The sequence below is a fragment of the Cherax quadricarinatus genome, chromosome 18, assembly GCF_038502225.1.
Source record: "Cherax quadricarinatus isolate ZL_2023a chromosome 18, ASM3850222v1, whole genome shotgun sequence".
Taxonomy (NCBI): domain Eukaryota; kingdom Metazoa; phylum Arthropoda; class Malacostraca; order Decapoda; family Parastacidae; genus Cherax; species Cherax quadricarinatus.
This window is the reverse complement of record NC_091309.1, coordinates 23555299-23577360: the sequence shown is the minus strand read 5'-3', so window position 1 is coordinate 23577360 and position 22062 is coordinate 23555299. Positions and strand designations below refer to the sequence as shown.

The following is a 22062-nucleotide window of genomic DNA, read 5'->3' as shown; positions in this document are numbered from 1 at the left end:
AAAATATTGAAAAATGCAAGAAACCTTTGAATTAGAGTAAATAAAAGAATACCGGGTGGGCGGCAGTCGCCGCTGTTGCCATACGCACGTCGATTTCTGCAAACTTTGCGGCTCTATATCTCGGTAAGTACTGATGGCAAAAAATTTTTTTTAGGCTTAAAACACTAGTAAAAATATTCCTAACATTTTCATAAGAAAAAATAATTTTTTTTTTTTCGAATATTTGGCGACATAGAATATGACAGTTTCAGAGAGGGCCCTGAAACAGTCAAAGGGTTAAGGGTTAAGATTTAATTTTTGAAGTATTCCTATCGGTAATTTTCTAAGGTTCGACTTGCGTCCATTTTGACATACAACTGGTTGGTCGGAACCAACCTCGGTGGTAAGTCAGATGGTACCTGTACAAGACATATTTAAACCTAAATACCATATACTGTACATAAAATTTTATAAACAAACAATGCTAGAAATATATACAAAATAATGTCACTGTGAACCACAGGAAAACTGACAAAATACGTATATTTCTTTAAGTAAAATTTAAGTTCATTTTCGTTAAACGAGTGAACCAGAAGTAATGACTTTAGGGGTCAAAAGTTTAGGTTAGATTTGGATAATCCTAATTGTATCCAGACCATGGAGCTGAACTCTTCTCCAGGCTGAGGGACCCGAACCTGACTTATTCCGAATTAATTTTCCCCATAAAAAATAATTGAACTCCAATTAATCCGTTCCAGACACCTAAAAGTATTAAACAAAATCATTTTTCTACATGAAATATACATTTCCCTACACAGAAAACAATGAGACATGCAGAGTAAAACATTACTAAAATGACACTTACTTTTATTGAAGACTTAATGATGAGTGATGAGACGGGAGTAGGGGAGAGGATGGAGGTGTACTATTGTTTGGAAGGGAAATCCCCTTCCATAAGACTTCAGGTACCAAGTCCTTTTCCAGGGTAACTTCCCTTTTGTTTTTTAATGCCACTAGGACCAGCTTGAGAGTCACTGGACCCCTGTCGCACAAAATATCTGTCCAGCGAGCTCTGTTTCTGGCGTCTCTAAGATTTCCATAAAATGGGACACAACATAGTCATTGAAGATGTTGCCAGCGCGGCCTGCAACAGCTGTGTCAGAGTGATGCTCATCCATAAATGTTTGCACATAAAAAAGCAGGAATACTACAGCAGGCCTATTGGCCCATACTAGACAGGTCCTTCACAAACCATCCCACTAACAGTCGTATTTGCCCAACCCAATTTTCAATGCTCCCCAAATAGTAAGCTTTGATAATTCTATTCACTCATGCACAAGTCCCACTCAAATCAAATCATGTGTGTGGGGAAGTATCCTGTCTGGTGTGTGGGGAAGTGCCCTGGGTGGTGTGTGTGGGGAAATACCATGGCTGATGTACATAAAGCAGGAACACTGCAGTAGACCTGTTGGCCCATACTAGGCAGGTCTTTCACAAACCATCCCACTAAAAGAATCTTATTTGCTCAACCCAATTTTCAATGCTTCCCAAGCAATAAGCTTTGATAATTCTATTCACTCATGCGCAAGTCTCAATCAAATCAAATTGTGCGTGAGGAAGTACCCTGTCTGGTATGTGGGGAAGTACCCTGGCTGGTGTGTGGGGAAGTACCCTGGCTGGTGTGTGTGTGTGGGGAAGTATCCTGGTTGGTGTGTGTGTGTGGAGAAGTACCCTGGCTGGTGTGTGTGTGTGGGGAAGTACCCTGGCTGGTATGTGTGTGTGGGGAAGTACCCTGGCTGGTGTGTGTGTGTGGGGAAGTACCCTGACTGGTGTGTGTGTGTGGGGAAGTACCCTGGCTGGTGTGTGTGGGGAAGTACCCTGGCTGGTGTGTGTGGGGAAGTACCCTGGCTGATGTGTATGGGGAAGTAACCTGGCTGGTGTGTGTGGGGAAGTATCTTGGCTGGTGTGTGTGAGGGAGTACCCTGGCTGGTGTACATAAGAAAGCAGGAACACTGCAGCAGATCTGTTGGCCCATACTACCACTTTCTATTACCATCACAACCACTACCATCCTCTACCACCGCCACTATTGTATCTTTCTACAAACTTTTTCTTGAATTCTATAGTTTTATAGTTTTTCTCACATTCTTTACCAAAGGGCTGGCACTAGAAGCTCTCTTTGGGCTCATGGTGGCTTATTTAGCAGTTACAAGCACTAACAAGAATGGAATACTAAATATATCGTATGAATGCGTGGGATTGTCCTCACTGGCTGGTAAACAATGGCATACTGGCTGTACATACATGGGGTTTCAGGCAGCTCAAGCTGCGAGGACACATTCAAGACGAATGACTTATACTGAGTTCAGCGACGCTCACCGAGTCAATATTTTGATGCAAAAATGTTACTCACTCTGAATATTACTTATTCCGATGACGACTTAATCCAGGGGTCCACTGTACAGTCTCTCCTCACTTACCGACGGAGTTCCATTCCAGAGACCACATCGTTAAACGAATTCATCACTAAAGGAGGAGCATACTATAATGGTAGTGGGTTTGTGTCAAGCATCTCTGATATTGTTTTCATGTCACCTTTGCACCATTTATAACATTTCTGGTACATTTTTCAATGTTTATACAGTAGTGTACTGTATATGGAAATAAATAGAATAGAGGAAATCAGCTGTAACATACAATGGACCCTCGGTTATCGGCTGTAATCTGTTCCAGAAGGTTGGCTTAAATCTGAAAAAGCCGAAAACCGAAATAATATTTCCCATAAGAATTAATGTAAATCCAATTAAGCCATTTCAGACACCCAAAAATATTAACAAAAAATACATTTTTTAAAGAGTAACTTTAGTTTTACATACAGAAAACAATGACAAATAAATGTAAAGCACAAATTTTAATGATGAATGAACATTACATATTTTTATTGAAGACTCTTGTTGGCATATTGAAGAAAGCAGGAGGGGGGGGAGTTGGGAATCCCAAACTCCTCCTCCTCTCTGTGTAGAACAGCCCCCCTGGGCTACACTCCTCAGCCATATTATTACACTACACAGCCATATTACTACCATGTTCACCAAGTTTAATCGTTTCTAGCAACTACCTTTAGATGCCATCATAAACAATGGGAGAAGTAATGAATAATTCATGCCAAGAATTGTTAACAAAAGCTTATGTATTAAGGGCGGTTACTGGGCAAGAAGCTAGATTCACAGTTTTCTCTAACGCTGAATCAGAGAAAACCTAATATTTACTCTCCACCCAACTCTCCACTTGATAGCACATAAACAATGCATGTTTATATGCTATATGCTATGTAACGTGTTACTTATCTAATTTTGAAGAAAAGATCATAGATGGATTAATGAAAATGTCTATATTAACCTAAAATAAGACATTTAATGTGGTCAAGAGTGATTTATTATGTGTCCAATACAGCCAATCTCTGAAATAACAGTCGATAACCGGGATAGAATTTTGGCCCAAAAAAGCGGGCAAAAACCGAATTGGCCGATATCCAGAACGGCCGATAATTGAGGGTCCACTGTACATTATTTAGGTATGAATGCTGGTCAGAGAAGCCGTTTTAAGTCCGAGGTGTTGATAAACGAGTACGTCACTAAGTGAGGAGAGGCTGTACCATACCCACAGTATCATGAGGTAGGCAAAACATTAGAGCATATTTAGAATTACAATACGTATATAGGATGCATGCATCAAATGATACTCATTACAATGGTGATCCCATGGTACATTGATCACTTCATATTTTACATAAAAAAACCACATGTATAAAATTTCTTTCTCAGTACTTAACACTTGAGATATTCTATACAACATATCCAATTAGCATAAGAACAGTTAACTCCTCACACATGCTGCAGTAGAGGTATAAAGAAATAATGATGGAAATTCAACGTAAGTTATAGGTGCATAAGTGGCATGAAATTTTTCTCTCCCCCTTATATATAGTATTAAAAGGGAGGTAGGCCAGATAAATTTGCTGTGCTATAGTTGTCCCTACAATAAGGTCTCAGACCAGGTCTCTCAAATCAGGAAGCACTTATTACAAAAATGCAAGTTATTAAGAACATTCAGTAAAACAGAGTTCAATATGAAAGGAATAAGAAGTTAGCAAAATTATCATCCATGACTTAGAAAGAAACATTAATAATCTTACAAGTGCAAAAAAAAAATTAACAAGTTGAAAATTTATGTTTAAGCTATGGATACCGTATTATATAAAGAATTCATCAGTAAAGAACAAAAGGCCACAATACCACGACTTGAACAATGCACAAACAATCCGCACATAGGGGAGGAGCTTACAATAACGTTTCAGTCCAACTTGGACTATTTACTAAATCACAGTGACTTTGTAAGTGGTCCAAGCTGGACCAAAACATTGTCATAAGTTCTTCTCTCCTACGTGCAGGTTATTTGTGAATTCATCAGTACATAAATAAAAAAAAATTATTTGTGAATTCTTTAGTAGTAGTCAGCTGCTCACCTGAGGGAGGTAAACTATCTGATCACCCCCAGCATTTGCTGTTGGTGGATAATCTGTTTCCTTAATAACATTCACAACAGTTGTCTCATTTCCTTCAAGCCCTTCTTTATCCTTGACTCGCAACCTGTACAAAAATTCAAACAATACAAAAATGTTTTGATAGTTAAGGCTGCAAGTAAAGTACATATATTGGATTTTTATTACATGCATTTTTTATACTTACCTACATAACTCTTTAATAACTTTATACAATAAAATACATAATGACTTATCCTACCAAGGTTATTAAATAAATTTACATTAAAATTAGGCAATAAAATGGTTAATAAGTAGCTGGAAAGACTAAAATGTGTAAATCGTAAGTCAACCTGTCTTGCTAGTATATCTAACATAAGAGTGACACAGACAGTATACACTTTCTAATGGTGACCCATACAAGAAGACCTGGGCATGGAGAAACAAACAGTTTGTTGTAATGAATTACAAACGAAATGCATGAGGAATCCGACACATGTTGTCAGTACAGTGGACCCCCGCATAGCGACCTTAATCCGTGCAAGAGGGCTGGTTGTTATGCGAAATGTTCGGTATGCGAATGAATTTTCCCCATAAGAAATAATGGAAATCAAATTAATCCGTGCAAGACACCCAAAAGTATGAAAAAAAAATTTTTACCACATGAAATATACATTTTCCTACACACAAAGAGAAGGATACATGCACAATAGTACAGTACATGCACAATATATATTGTGCATGTACTACTCTACTAAATGAAGAATAAATGACACTTACCTTTATTGAAGATGCAGCAATGACTGATGAGACACTGTATCCTGGGAGTGCCTTTTCCTCCTGAGTACTGTAGGTCCTGTTTGGCATTTTCTTCCAGAACAGGCCTTATCACACTGTGTATGCCACTACGATTCTTAAATCTCTCAAACCAACCTTTGCTGGCTTTAAATTCACCAATATGAGCACTAGTTCCAGGCATTTTTCCCTGTTCACCTGGGTGTTAGTCGACTGGTGTGGGTTGCATCCTGGGAGACAAGATTAAGGACCCCAATGGAAATAAGTTAGACAGTCTTCGATGACACTGACTTTTTTGGGTTATCCTGGGTGGCAAATCCTCTGGGGTTAATTGTTTCTTGGTATTCTCAATAAGCCACACCAACAATGGTGCTACAGCAGCAGCAGCAGCTGACGGTGGTACAGCAGCAACAGACGATGCTACAGCAGCAACAGACGATGCTACAGCAGCAGCAGACGATGCTACAGCAGCAACAGACGATGCTACACCAGCAGCAGACGATGCTACAGCAGCAGCAGACGATGCTACAGCAGCAGCAGACGGTACAACAGCAGCAGCAGCTGACAGTGCAGCAGCAGCTGATGGAGGTACAGCAGCAGCAGCAGCTGTACCACCAATAGTAGCGATGGTTGATTGGGGTTTATTATACAACCTGGCCAGCTCGGAGACATGCACTCCGCTTTCATACTTATCAATGATCTTTTTCTTCATCTCTATAGTAATTCTCACCCTTATTGCTGTAGGGTTGGCACTAGAAGCTTTCTTGGGGCCCATGGTCACTTATTTTCCAGAAAAAATCACCAAAAACACTGTAATAATACAAAATGTTCCGATTGTATGCTTGGATGTTACCGCGGAGGCTGGCTGGTAAACAATGCCACCGGCGGAACATGTGAGCGTGGCTCAGGCCGCACATTGGACGCGTCTCGGACGAAGGGCGGTGAGCAGGTTTTTGGGCGGTATGCGAGGTAAAATTTTTGCGAAAAAAGCGAACGGTATGCGGATTGTACGGTATGCAAGGGTCCACTGTACTGTATATCATTATTATTACAAGAAATACATGAAGGATTAGTATATCTGACTGTACAGCTATACCTTTGATGCCTTCCTCCCAGTTGCAACTGCTGTTTTTGAGCATAACTTTTTTCAGGCATTTCAGTTGCTCTCTAATGTCATATATTTTAATTAACACATTAAGCACTAAAAAATACTTTATTATTGTTGCAAAGAGTTAAAGGAAGCATTGTTATTTACTTTAATTACAAAAAAATTATTTCTTCAGGATCATATAAAATAAGAAATTAAAAGAGATGGAGTAAAAGAAAACACACAAAAATAGAACTAAGGTAAATAAAAAAAAGTAGAATATATTATGAAAATGGAGAAAACCATCAGATATGCACTAATATTTTGCTTCCCTCATAGTAGTGCTTGAAAGAGAAAAAAATCAGGACAGGTACTCTAGTGCACTACTACGTGAATGAAGAGGAATAAACAATATGCAAATTTGCACACGACGTGGATAGTACAGGTCGGCAATCACTAATCTGATTCCATCAATAATCTGGCACTAATTTCGGCTAGTGTAATTTCAAATTTCTGGAATCGCCACACCAACCTGCCACTACTGTTTGGTGGCGCTACTTGCTGCACAAGTCATTCCAGTTTGTTCTCCATTTATTGTCATAACCTGCTCACTTTTAGCCCTACCCATGGTTCCAACAAATAAAGGAAATGCTTCTTGTTGTGTAAAGAGCAAATATCGTACATTAGCCATAAAAGATAAGGTGGCTTTGAGCCCTCGGCGGTCCCGTAGTATGACGCCATGAGCTCAGCTTTCTCAGATAAACTGTGACTGGTAAATTTGGGCCTACATATGACAGAATAGGTCTGTGTGGTAAGTGTGTGTGCACTATATAAAAAAATCCTGCAGCACGCAGTGCATAACGAGGAAAAATGGTGGCCATGTTTTTGGTGTAAAACAGCAACTATGCAGTGTATTTTCATATGCTTTTTATGACTATTTTTTTTTCGTCTCATTTGATAGAATGCAGGACATATTACAATAATAGAGATGATTTTGATTTTTTTCAGGACAGAAAGTACTTTGAAATTGAGCTCAAAGTTGCAGAAATGTTTGATTTTTGCTGATGTTTGAGAGTAAACAAAGCATGTCATGCATCCAATATATGTGCAACTGGCCGGTCTAATATGCGATCACGGATTGGTTGACATTATTTACACAAATATTACAACAATGCAGTAGTTTGCATCACAGTAACTCTTCTATTTTTTGTGTTTACCTGGAGAGGGTTTTGGGTGTCAACGCCCCCACAGCTCGGTCTGAGACCAAACCTCATGGTGGATCAAGGTCTGATCAACCATGCAGTTACTGGTGGCTGCACACAAACTGATGTATGAACCACAGCCCGGTTAGTCAGGTACTGACTTTAGGTGCCTGTCCAGTGCCTTCCTGAAGACAGCTTAATATAAGAGGGGGCTGGAGACATGACTAATGAACATACAAAATTTTATTTTATTTTCTGGCTGGCTGGCTGGCTGGCTGGCTGGCTGGCTGGCTGGCTGGCTGGCTGGCTGGCTGGCTGGCTGGCTGGCTGGCTGGCTGGCTGGCTGGCTGGCTGGCTGGCTGGCTGGCTGGCTGGCTGGCTGGCTGGCTGGCTGGCTGGCTGGCTGGCTGGCTGGCTGGCTGGCTGGCTGGCTGGCTGGCTGGCTGGCTGGCTGGCTGGCTGGCTGGCTGGCTGGCTGGCTGGCTGGCTGGCTGGCTGGCTGGCTGGCTGGCTGGCTGGCTGGCTGGCTGGCTGGCTGGCTGGCTGGCTGGCTGGCTGGCTGGCTGGCTGGCTGGCTGGCTGGCTGGCTGGCTGGCTGGCTGGCTGGCTGGCTGGCTGGCTGGCTGGCTGGCTGGCTGGCTGGCTGGCTGGCTGGCTGGCTGGCTGGCTGGCTGGCTGGCTGGCTGGCTGGCTGGCTGGCTGGCTGGCTGGCTGGCTGGCTGGCTGGCTGGCTGGCTGGCTGGCTGGCTGGCTGGCTGGCTGGCTGGCTGGCTGGCTGGCTGGCTGGCTGGCTGGCTGGCTGGCTGGCTGGCTGGCTGGCTGGCTGGCTGGCTGGCTGGCTGGCTGGCTGGCTGGCTGGCTGGCTGGCTGGCTGGCTGGCTGGCTGGCTGGCTGGCTGGCTGGCTGGCTGGCTGGCTGGCTGGCTGGCTGGCTGGCTGGCTGGCTGGCTGGCTGGCTGGCTGGCTGGCTGGCTGGGCTGGCTGGCTGGCTGGCTGGCTGGCGGGCTGGCTGGCTGGCTGGCTGGCTGGCTGGCTGGCTGGCTGGCTGGCTGGCTGGCTGGCTGGCTGGCTGGCTGGCTGCTGGCTGGCTGGCTGGCTGGCTGGCTGGCTGGCTGGCTGGCTGGCTGGCTGGCTGGCTGGCTGGCTGGCTGGCTGGCTGGCTGGCTGGCTGGCTGGCTGGCTGGCTGGCTGGCTGGCTGGCTGGCTGGCTGGCTGGCTGGCTGGCTGGCTGGCTGGCTGGCTGGCTGGCTGGCTGGCTGGCTGGCTGGCTGGCTGGCTGGCTGGCTGGCTGGCTGGCTGGCTGGCTGGCTGGCTGGCTGGCTGGCTGGCTGGCTGGCTGGCTGGCTGGCTGGCTGGCTGGCTGGCTGGCTGGCTGGCTGGCTGGCTGGCTGGCTGGCTGGCTGGCTGGCTGGCTGGCTGGCTGGCTGGCTGGCTGGCTGGCTGGCTGGCTGGCTGGCTGGCTGGCTGGCTGGCTGGCTGGCTGGCTGGCTGGCTGGCTGGCTGGCTGGCTGGCTGGCTGGCTGGCTGGCTGGCTGGCTGGCTGGCTGGCTGGCTGGCTGGCTGGCTGGCTGGCTGGCTGGCTGGCTGGCTGGCTGGCTGGCTGGCTGGCTGGCTGGCTGGCTGGCTGGCTGGCTGGCTGGCTGGCTGGCTGGCTGGCTGGCTGGCTGGCTGGCTGGCTGGCTGGCTGGCTGGCTGGCTGGCTGGCTGGCTGGCTGGCTGGCTGGCTGGCTGGCTGGCTGGCTGGCTGGCTGGCTGGCTGGCTGGCTGGCTGGCTGAGCGCAGGGTAATGTTCACGCAAGGATAAACAACTTTAAACTGGCTGACGATGCCTGTGCAGGCAGGCGCGCAAGCGCAGGCAGGTGGACAGGTCTGGTATGTCAGCAGAATCCTGGGGAAACGGCCAAAATGTGGGACAAAATTTGGCCGAAAAAAACGGGCGAAACCTGAAGTGGCCGATTCCCAGGACGGCCGAAACCCGGAGTTTCACCGTAGTACTAGTGAATGGACCAAAAATGGGGTGTAAAGTGGGTGAAATCACCAATGTGTAAATATCACCATTGGGTTAAGTGTATTCAAACCTAACCACTCAATAATCCAGCAAAATCACTAATCCAGCACTCTATAGATCCCGATGATGCTGGATTAGTGATGGTTAACCTGTATAACAATCTATTTTTATCTCAACAGCAGTCTCCACCAAGGCAATGTGACCTGAAGAAAAAAACATATTCATTGTTATACATCTTTCCAGGGGTGTGCTGACATCACAATCAGATTTCCCTCAAACTGCAACATCCTCACCCCTAATTGTGAGTGCAAGCCCTCCCTTTCCCACCTTTAGGGCTTAGGTCTGACTAACCGGTTTTCCTGTTTTTCATTAAAAACAGCTTTTTTCCACTCGTTTGTAACTAACATGCTCACACAAGCAAGCTGGATGCTGAAACCTCTAAAACTCGAAACCTCTTTTACCCCCTCCTAACAACCCCTGCCTTGCCTACTTTTCACCTCAGATTTATACACCTCAAAAATCTGAACAGATTATATGTATACTAGTACAAACACAAAAGTGCACCAAAAACACTGGTCAATGTTACAAATGAACCCAGGTAGAGAGCATAAATCAGAAAAGTAAAGTACTGTCCATTTTTGCCTCACACTGAGGTCCTCCTCTCACACACACATACACACACTGAAGAAGAGGACCTCACTATGATATCAAAATAAACCATCTTACCTTCTGCTTTGTAATCTTCATACTTGTCATAATACATAAAGTTTGGGATTAGCAAAACTAATTGACAGTACTTTGGGATGGTTTTTCCATATTGAAAGATTGACTAATCACAGAGTTGGAATAAATGTTTTTTTTTTATTAGCACACTGGCTGATTCCCACCAAGGCAGGGTGGCCCAAAAAAGAAAAACTTTCACCATCATTCACTCCATCACTGTCTTGCCAGAAGGGTGCTTTACACTACAGTTTTTAAACTGCAACATTAACACCCCTCCTTCAGAGTGCAGGCACTGTACTTCCCATCTCCAGGACTCAAGTCCGGCCTGCCGGTTTCCCTGAATTCCTTCATAAATGTTACTTTGCTCACACTCCAACAGCACATCAAGTTTCCATTTGTTTCCATTCACTCCTATCAAACACACTCATTTACTAAACAAAGAGAAGAAGAAAAAATGAATGTGTATTATTATTATTGCCATAGGGAAGCACTATACCCAGTGGAGTCATACAAGTGTCTGGGGAAATGGGAGATGGTCAACTTACAGAAAACATTTAACATGTTTGGATTAAGCAGGATGAAAGTTTTTATAACCTTGTCACATTCTAGAGAGGAAGTTCACAGAGGAAAGACTGAGGCATTTACTTTATAAAGATATAGTTTCAGAATGTAAAAAAAAAAAAAAAAAAAATGCAGTATTTTTTAATCATAAATAAGTGGTAATTCCACTGGGCTAATAGTGCTATAATTTTAATTTACAAGGAAATATCCTTGCTATTCAAGAAAATACTGGACTCTTCAGTCACGGAGTGTCCTTGAAAGCTAGTAGTCTCATAGAAACAACACACAACCCCACCATCAGTCAGAAAGTCTCCCACCTTAATGGGAGAAAGAAAAAGAAACCTATAACATGGAACGTACATTATTCTATAACTTCCTGGAATAAGATCAGTGAGCTGTAATGTAGGCCCAGTTTGATCAGGAAGTTTGTATCCCAATGGTGCAGTTACCATCTCCCAGTGGTATGACACTATCATATCATCATCTGTGCTTCCAGAGCCATCAATAATGACCCCAGAGGTTGGAAGCTTAATTTCTTGAGATGGTTGAACAATGATAGCTTTAGGAGGCTGGTTGACTCTCTTGGCTGTCAAAGAAAAACAATACTGTATAAAGACAAAGAAACATCTCACTGTTATCTTTTAAAGTCATGTATATATACACTCAGCACTGTTAAAAACTATCATCTTTGATGTTAGGTATCTTTGTGGATTTAGGCCTTAACTCTCATATTAGTATTATTACTGTATGACATTCATGGGATAACACTAAACTTTTAGGTATCAATCTGCCCCTAGGAACATGGAAGGTAATCAAGTGTGATCCATGGAAAAGGACATCAGGTTCAATTTCCTAGATCAAGATCCCCTCACTGGCATCAAGGAACAGTGAGGGGCATAGTTTGGTTTGATAAACATCAAACCAAACAAATTAACTTCATTACTTCATGCTCAGCAAAGTTCCTGTCTCACATGGGGTAAATAATCTAAACAAGGTTTCTCAAGTTTACATACTTTTGAGAAAGTTTATATGAAGTGGGCACAATGTCAACTTACATGAAAAACTTTTATATAGCTTCTTATGAAATGCAGGCAGTGTTATACCATAGATTAATGCTTAATTAATCTCATCCATCAAACTAGGAATGTTTGTTTTTAATGTAAGGAGAACCCCCATTACCACAAGGATTATGAGCAGCCCCCTCTGTTAATGATACTTGGGCCTATCTGCACAATGTGGAAGGGATAATAACTGTCAAGCATTCTCTACTATATGTGTTTTTATTTACATAGTAGGTCACTCTTGGTGGTACTTAATTGAACTAGTACACGAGAAATAAATTTAAGGAATTACAGTACAGTAGGGCCCCGCTTATACAGCAGGTTAGGTTCCAGGCTACCACCGGAAAGCAGACATCACCAGAAAGCAGAACGCCATTTTTTCACTCAGAAATGTATATAAATGCCAGATAAGTTTACACTAACATATATTAAGTTAGCAAAAGAACTAGGCATTAAAAACAATAAAAAGTAAAATACACACACAGTACACCCATTACCTACCTTAAACTATTTGTAGTCTTAATGTATAGTGAGAGGTGAGTAGTATTTATATGTAGGAAGTCAGGTGTGGGAGGTATGGTAGCCAGCCATGCCACCCCACCCACTCGTAATATACTACGACATTTAAAGAGGCCTAGAGTGATAAAATGCATATACAGTACACTCATTACTTACCTTAAAATATTTGTAGTCTTAATGTTGGGTGAGAGGTGAGTAAACGAGGTAAAACAAATAAATGAGAGTGAGAACAAATAAATGAGATATGTGAGAAGAAATAAAAGATATAAGAGAGAGATGCAGTGCTCACGGAGCTCACAGAATATGTAAACAAACCGGGTTGGGCATGGCGATCATATTACAAAGTCAGGTGTTAGGAGCTGTACAGCAAGCTTTAGTCATAATTTTAAATGTCAGTATTAGTGGAATGCAGTAAGGGAGGGACCTACTGTATATCATTTGCTGTATATTTTCTCTAAGGCATTTTGTCAGAACAGAGTGCAAAAGAAAAGATAAAAATGTTAAACATTAAAGGTTTTTAACAAACCTCATCTTTTTTAGACCTCCCCATGTAACATTCCCCCTCTTTTGTTTTGAACTGCTAAGTCCATTTGCTTCCCTAGCTATCTCAGTTTATTAATATCCCTTTAGAACTTTTCGTATTCTTAGCAAAATTTGCAGAGAGAGATTCACCCATTCTCTCGTTGGCTGTTCTTCACTCCCTCATCACTCCTTAAACCTCGTCTTTCTCTCTCCATATGCTCTGCCTTATGTTATCATTCCTACACTATAAAAAACTGTCATAACCTAACTACTTCTCCCTTACCACTCCTCTTCATCTCATTATTCCATCACTCATTCCTTTTCCCACCTATACCCACAAACCTCTAATGTATGGCCTCGCACTAAGTTGTTAAATTTAACCCCATAATGCTTCAACTTCCTCCTCCTTATACCTATTCTTTCTGTAACCAAACTTATTCTTCAAACAGCTGTTTATATCTTTCCCTAACTTTCTCCTCCTTTGATTCATTCAGTTTCACTTCTCTCTTACTCATTGATGCTATTTCCCTTGTACTCCAACTACTACTTACACTCGCTGTTGCTACCACTAAATAATTATCTGATATATCCATCACCCATCTATAAACATGCACATCCACAAGACTACCAAACAACCCAACACTGAATATGGAACCAAAATTCCCAACTAACATAACTATGCCATTATAAAAGATTTAGAAATTTAAAAAACTTTTAAAGTGAAAGCATCGGTAGTTGACATCATTCATTCAAATGGTACAGAAAGTGTTTAAAATATTTATTATTAAAATACAGTGGACCCTCACCTAATGAATGCATCGCATAACATTAAATCTGCCTAACGAAGTGTTTGAGCGTAAAAATTTTGCCCCGCCTAACAATAAAAAACTCGCCCAACGTGATTCGTCTGGGACCTGTCCACGCTGCCCCGTGGGTGCCAGTGTTTACAAGCTAGCCAGTGCAGTTGCAGCTATGCATACATTAGGTACATTTCACATTATCCTAGTGTTTTTAGTGCTTGTAACTGCAAAATAAGTCACCATGGACCCCAAGAATGCTTCTAGTGCCAACCCTGTGGTAAAAAGGGTGAGAATTAGTATGGAATTGAAAAAAAAGATTAAGGAAATGTGTGCAAAGTGGGTTGAACTGCAAACCTTTATGGATGAAAATCATCCTAACACAGCTATTGCAAGCTGTGCTGGTGACTATTACAATGACAATGTTGTGGCCCATTTTAGGCAAATCTTAAAGGAATGCGAGGTATAGAGCTCTATGGACAGATTTGTTGTGCGACAGAGGTCCAGTGACTCTCAAGCTGGTCCTAGTGGCATTAAAAGAAGAAGAGAAGTAACCCTGGAAAAGGACTTGCTACCTCAAGTCCTCATGGAAGGGGATTCCCCTTCCAAACAAACTTCTATCTCCCCTCTTCCCATTTCATCAATCATCACCAGATCTTCAATAAAGGTAAGTGTCATGTATTCTTTATTTAGTACAGTAGTAATTATGCATGTCTTCTTTTTGGGTGTATAAAAATGTATATTTCATGTGGTAAATTTTTTTTTTTTTCATACTTTGGGGTGTCAGGAACTGATTTATTTGATTTCCATTATTTCTTATGGGGAAAATTAATTCGGCTAACAATAATTTTGGCTAACGATGAGCTCTCAGGAACGGATTAACATCGTTAGACGAGGGTCCACTGTATAGAAAATAACTGAAGTAACTTAACACAATTTAATGGAATAAACAAACTTTTAGAAAAAATTTAGATTAAAATATGCAAACACATCCAATATAATTTGGGTATACAGTGGACCCCCGCATAACGCTATTAATCCGTTCCTGAGAGCTCAATGTCATGCGAAAATATCGTTATGCGAATTAATTTTCCCCATAAGAAATAATGGAAATCAAATTAATCCGTGCAAGACACTCAAAAGTATGAAAAAATTTTTTTTTACCACATAAAATATTAATTTTGATACACACAAACTTAAGAAAACATGCACAGTTACATGACACTTACCTTTATTGAAGATCTGGTGATGATTGATAGGATGGGAGGAGGGGAGACTGGATGGTTTTAGTGTTTAGAAGGGGAATCCCCTTCCATTAGGACTTGAGATGTCAAGTCCTTTTCCGGGGTTGCTTCCCTTCTTCTTTTAATGCCACTAGGACCAGCTTCAGAGTCACTGGACTTCTGTCGCACAACATATCTGTCCATAGTGGCCTGTACCTCCCATTCCTTTATGACTTTCCTAAAGTGTTTCACAACAGTGTCAGTGTAATAGTCACCAGCATGGCTTGCAATAGCTGTCTGAGGGTGATTTTCATCCATGAAGGTTTGCACTTCAAGCCACTTTGCACAGATTTCCTTAATCTTTGAAGTAGGCAACTTCTTCAATTTCTCTCTCCCCTCCTCCGAAGCAATTTCCTCAGGTGTGGCCTCTTGCTGTTGAAGTTGATCTAGCAGCTCATCAGTGGTTAGTTCTTCATTGTCCTCCTCCACCAACTCTTCCACATCCTCCCCACTAACCTTCAACCCCAAGGACTTCCCCAGTGCCACAACTGATTCCTCAACTGGCATAGGATTCTCAGGGTTAGCCTCAAATCCTTCAAAATCCCTTTGGTCTACACATTCTGGCCACAGTTTCTTCCAAGCAGAGTTCAAGGTCCTCTTAGTCACTCCCTCCCAAGCCTTACCTATAAGGTTTACACAATTGAAGATATTAAAGTGCTCTCTCCAAAACTCTCTTAGAGTCAATTGAGTTTCTGAGGTCACTACAAAGCACCTTTCAAACAGAGCTTTTGTGTACAGTTTTTTGAAGTTTGCAATAACCTGCTGGTCCATGGGCTGCAAGAGAGGAGTGGTATTAGGAGGCAAAAACTTCACCTTAATGAAGCTCATGTCCCCACAAAGTCGCTCTGCCAAGTTTGTAGGATGACCAGGGGCATTGTCTAACACCAGGAGGAACTTAAGGTCTAATTTCTTTTCAGTTAGGTAATTTTTCACAGTGGGGGCAAATGCTTGGTGTAACCAGCCATAGAAAAAGTCCCTAGTGACCCATGCCTTATTGTTTGCCCTCCACAGCACACACAAATTAGCCTTGAGGACATTCTATTGCCTGAACGCTCTGGGAGTTTCAGAGTGATACACTAATAAAGGCTTCACTTTGCAATCACCACTAGTATTGGCACACATCAACAGAGTAAGCCTGTCTTTCAAAGGCTTATGTCCTGGGAGTGCCTTTTCCTCCTCAGTAATGTAGGTCCTGCTTGGCATTTTCTTCCAAAACAGGCCTGTTTCGTCACAATTAAACACTTGTTCAGGTTTCAGCCCTTCACTGTCTATGTACTCCTTGAATTCATGCACATATTTTTCAGCTGCTTTTTGGTCCGAACTGGCAGCCTCGCCATGCCTTGTCACAACATGTATGCCACTATGCCTCTTAAATCTCTCAAACCAACCTTTGCTGGCCTTAAATTCACTCGCATCACCACTAGTTGCAGGCATTTTTCTAATTAAATCCTCGTGCAACTTCCTAGCCTTTTCACTTATGATCGCTTGAGAGATGCTATCGCCTGCTATCTGTTTTTAGTTTATCCACACCAATAACAGTCTCTCAACATCTTCTATCACTTGCGATCTCTGTTTCGAAAGCACAGTTAAACCTTTGGCAAGAACAGCTTCCTTGATTGCTGTTCTCTTGGACACAATAGAAGCGATGGTCGATTGGGGTTTACTATACAACCTGGCCAGCTCGGAGACATGCACTCCACTTTCATACTTAGCAATGATCTCTTTCTTCATCTCCATAGTAATTCTCACCCTTATTCCTATAGGGTTGGCACTAGAAGCTTTCTTGGGGCCCATGGTCACTTATTTATCAGGTGAAATCACTATAAAAAGGCTGTAATAATACGAAATGTTCCAATTGTATGCTTGAATGTTACCGCGGAGGCTGGCTTGTAAACAATGCCACTGGCAGAACAAGCGAGGCTAGCTCAGGCCGCACGGACGTGTCTCGGATGAATTGCGTTGAGCGAATTTTTTAGCACTATGCAAGGCAAAATTTTAGCGATAAAATGTATCGCTATGCGGATTTAACACTATGCGATGCCAACGTTATGCAGGGGGTCCACTGTACAGGTCTCCCTCAACATTCACGTTTTCAACTTTCGTGGGCTTCACACATTTGCCAATTACCAACTGCCAAATTCCCAGCCTCCAAATTCCCAGCCGCCAAATCATATTTAAAAACTGTAGTGTAAAGCACCCTTCTGGCAAGACAGTGATGGAGTGAATGATGGTGAAAGTTTTTCTTTTTCAGGGGCCACCCTGCCTTGGTGGGAATCGGCCAGTGTGATAATAATAATAATAATAATAATAATAATAATGTTATTAAACCATAACATGCATGTATTTAGTACAATTTACGACGTTTTCATGTATTTTATGATTGTTCATGGTTCAACAAGTTAAGGAAGAAGTATTGTATTATATTTCCCTACAATATATTGGGGCACCAAACATTCGCGATTTTTCAACATTTGCGAGGCTCTTGATCCCCTAACCCTCGCGAATGTTGAGGGAGACCTGTATACTTTATTGTAAGTCCTGAATAATTAAACACCTATCAAATTGCTAGACATTCCATAATAAGTACATGTGCTACATAATTTAAGACACTTTTTGTTGGGCTAAAAAAAGGTTGACTCATGCACAAAAATATCCGGTACAGTGGAACCCCAGTTTTCATCTTTAATCCGTTCCAGAAGGTCGACCAAAAACCGACTTGTACGAAAACTGAAGTAATATTTCCCATAGGAAATAATATAAGCCCAATTAATCCATTCTAAACACCCAAAAATATTAACAAATTACATTTTATAGAGAATAACTATAGTTTTACATACAAAAAACAATGAGAAATAAATATGAAGCACTAATGAAATGGATAAATGAACATTTAAATCACTTTTACCTTTACTGAAGATAATAAACTATGCACGATTGCAGTAACTAATGATATGTTTCTCAGACAAGTAGAGAAATTAAAACCTAACAAATCCCCAGGCCCTGATGAACTGTTTGCAGGGGTATTGGAGGAATGTAAAGAGGAACTTAGCATACCTTTGGCTGATCTTTTCAACATATAATTGCAAACTAGCATAGTACCTGATAGGTGGAGGGTGGCAGGTGTGGTACCTATTTGCAAAGCAGGTGACAGGTCCTTGACTTTGAACTGTAGACCAGTGAGCCTTGCCTCTATGGTGGGAAAATTTATGGAATCAGTGGTTGCCGAGGCAATTCATGGCCATCTCGAAAGGCATGGATTGATTAATGAATCTCAGCACGGTTTTGCAAAGGGGCGTTCCTGTCTTGTGAGTTTGCTAACTTTCTTCACTAAGCTATTTGAGGTGGGGGGGGGGGGTCATGGTATTGAGTGTGATATTGTGTATATGGACTTCGGTAGGGCTTTCGATGGAGTTCCACATCGGAGGCTATTGACAAGACTTGGGGCACACGGAATAGGAGAAATTTTTTCCTAGGTTGAGGCATGGTTGACGGGTGGGCAGCAGGGGGGTTTGCATAAATGGGGGGAGGTCGGAGTGGAGGCGCATCACGAGCGGTGGTCCACAGGGGTCAGTGTTGGGTCCCTTGTAGTTCGCAGTCTACACGAGCGACATGGATGAGGGAATAAGTGGCAGCATGGGCAGGTTTGCTGATGGCACCAAAGTGGGCCATCAAATTCATTCTGATAAGGCCATTGGAGCACTCCAGGATGATTTGAATGAACTGGTGCAGTGGTTGGAGAGGTGGCAGATGCTTTTTAATAGACAGGTGTGGGGTTCTAGATATTGGATGGAAGGGTAATCATGCCACATATAAACTAAAAAATGTAGATCTTAATATTACGGATTGCAAAAAGAATTTAGGAGTTCTGGTTGGCAGTAATCTGGGACCGGAACAACAGTGCATTGGTGTTCGTAGTGAGGCTGACGGAATCCTTGGCTTCATGGCAAGAAGTATAAATAATAGAAGTCCTCAGGTTGTTCTTCAATTCTATACATCTTTGGTTAGGCCTTATTAGATTATGCTGCACAGTTTTGGTCACTGTATTACAGAATGGATATAAATGCACTGGAAAACATACAAAGGAGGATGACAAAGTTGATCCCAGGTATCAGAAATCTTCCCTACGAGGACAGTGTGAGGGCCCTGAATCTGCACTCTCTAGAAAGGCATAGAATTAGGGGAGATATGATTGAGGTGTATAAATGGAAAACAGGAATTAATAAAGGGGATAAAATAGCACGCTAAAAATATCTAACATAGACAGGATTTGCAGCAATGGCTTTAAACTGGAAAAATTCAGATTCAGGAAGGATATAGGAAAGCACTGGTTTGGTAATAGAGTTGTGGATGAGTGGAACAAACTCCCGAGTACCGTCAAAGATGCTACAACTTTGTGTAGTTTTAAAAATAGGTTGGATAAATACATGAGTGGGTGTGGGTGGGTGTGAGTGTGAGTTGGACCTGACTAGCTTGTGCTACTAGGTCAGATGCAGTGCTCCTCCCTTAAGTGATGTGTCTGACCTCACTAGGTTAAGGCATTGGCTTAAGCTGGTGGGAGAATTGGACCTGCCTCGAATAGGTCAGTAGGTCTGCTGCAGTGTTCCTTCTTTCTTATGTTCTTATGTTTTTGTTGGCTTATAGAAGATGGCGAGAAGGGGAGAGGGAGGAGAGGTTATCTCTACCAACATCACAATCACTACCACCCTCTACTACCATCACTACCACCCTCCATCACCACTACCACCCTCTACAAGTAACAAAGGCAGACTGAGTCATGAACGTATGAGCAGCTGCGTCCCGCAGGCAGACAGACGCATCTGGTACAGATGATTTCCAAGCAGATTTAAAAAAACAGGGAAAATTTCACTGAAAAAAGTGGTTGAAAACTGAACTGTATGATAACCAGACTGGACGAAAACTAGGGTTCCACTGTATTTATTTATTTATTTATTTATTTATTTAGTAATTTGAGCATACATACAGAGGTACAAAAAAATACAGGTAAGAGCAGCATGCCAAAGCCACTTATATGCATAGCATTACGGGCTGGCTTAAAATTAACTTAAGATTAACTAAGCAATGATGAAATCAGTGATAAAACATTATTGTAAACAGATAACTATAAAGCACAAATGAGTATTACAAAGACAGGTCATATGGTTGCATGCATTGCTGTACATTCAGTCAAATGGAGTATTCTGTTAGGTAGTGTATTTAAAAAATAATAAAGTTAGATTGGGTTTTAGGTTTAACATTTATGTGATATAATTGTGAGAAACATTTAAGATATACAATTTATAAGGTTCAATTATTCAGTATTTATTTGGTTTTGGGTGAGTAAGTGATCTTTGAGAAGAGACTTGAATTTATAAACAGGTAGTGTTTCTTTTATATTTACAGGTAATGAATTCCAGATTTTAGGGCCTTTTATGTGCATTGAGTTTTTGCATAGCGTGAGATGGACACGAGGAACATCAAAGAGTGATCTGTGCCTTGTGTTATGGTCATGTGTTCTGTTGAGGTTGGCAAGGAGATGTTTGAGGGGAGGGTTAATATCATAAACTTTTAAAATTACATGAAGACACTGCCTGTAGCTACAATGACAACTAAGCAAGTTTTCCCCAAATATAAGATGCACATTTATTATAAAATACTGTAGCATAATTTAGTTCCTTAGTCCTAAGCAGAAGTTTTTTTTTTCTTTCAACAAGTCTGCCGTCTCCCACCGAGGCAGGGTGACCAAAAAAGAAAGAAACTCCCCAAAAACAAAATACTTTCATCATCATTCAACACTTTCACCTCACTCACACATAATCACCGTTTTTGCAGAGGTGCTCAGAACACAACAGTTTAGAAGAATATATGTATAAAGATACACAACATATCCCTCCAAACTGCTAATATCCCAAAACCCTCCTTTAAAGTGCAGGCATTGTACAGTGGACCCCCGGTTTACGATCAGCTCCCAATGCGACCGATTATGTAAGTGTATTTATGTAAGTGCGTTTGTATGTGTATGTCTGGGGGTCTGAAATGGACTAATCTAATTCACAATATTCCTTATGGGAACAAATTCAGTCAGTACTGGCACCTGAACATACTTCTGGAATGAAATAATATTGTAAACCGGGGGTCCACTGTACTTCCCATTTCCAGGACTCAAGTCTGGCTATATAAAAATAACCGGTTTCCCTGAATCCCTTCACTAAATATTACCCTGCTCACACTCCAACAGATCATCAGGTCCCAAATACCATTCGTCTCCATTCACTCCTATCGAACACGCTCATGCACGCCTGCTGGAAGTCCAAGCCCCTCGCCCACAAAACCTCCCTTACCCCTTCCTTCCAACCTTTTCGAGGACGACCCCTACCCCGCCTTCCTTCTCCTACAGATTTAAATGCTCTCCATGTCATTCTACTTTGATCCATTGTCTCTAAATGACCAAAGCAACTCAACAACCCTTCTTCAGCCCTCTGACTAATACTTTTATTAACTCCACATCTCCTAATTTCCACACTCCGAATTTTCTGCATAATATTTACACCACACATTGCCCTTAGACAGGACATCTCCACTGCCTCCAACCGCCTCCTCGCTGCTGCATTCACAACCCAAGCTTCACACCCATATAAGTGTTGGTACTACTATACCTACATACATTCCGTTCTCTGCCTCCATAGATAACGTTTTTTGACTCCACATATACCTCAACGCACCACTCACCTTTTTTCCTTCATCAATTCTATGATTAACCTCATCCTTCATAAATCCATCCGCCGACACGTCAACTCCCAAGTACAGTGGACCCCAGGTTAACGATATTTTTTCACCCCAGAAGTACGTTCAGGTGCCAGTACTGACCGAATTTGTTCCCATAAGGAATATTGTGAAGTAGATTAGTCCATTTCAGAGCCCCAAACATACATGTACAAACGCACTTACATAAATACACTTACATAATTGGTCGCATTCGGAGGTGATCG

General features: G+C 42.1%; 1 protein-coding gene across 1 annotated transcript in view; it reads right to left on the bottom strand.

Moving 5' to 3' along the window:
- LOC128689439 (dyslexia-associated protein KIAA0319-like protein) overlaps positions 1–22062 on the bottom strand; it is a 130825-nt gene that overhangs the window by 75823 nt on the left and 32940 nt on the right. The window contains exons 6-7 of the mRNA XM_053777744.2: positions 11255–11480; positions 4505–4628 (exon numbers count right to left, since the gene is read on the bottom strand). Of these exons, the coding sequence (XP_053633719.2) occupies positions 4505–4628; positions 11255–11480 (350 nt within the window). The remainder of the gene's footprint in view (positions 1–4504; positions 4629–11254; positions 11481–22062) is intronic.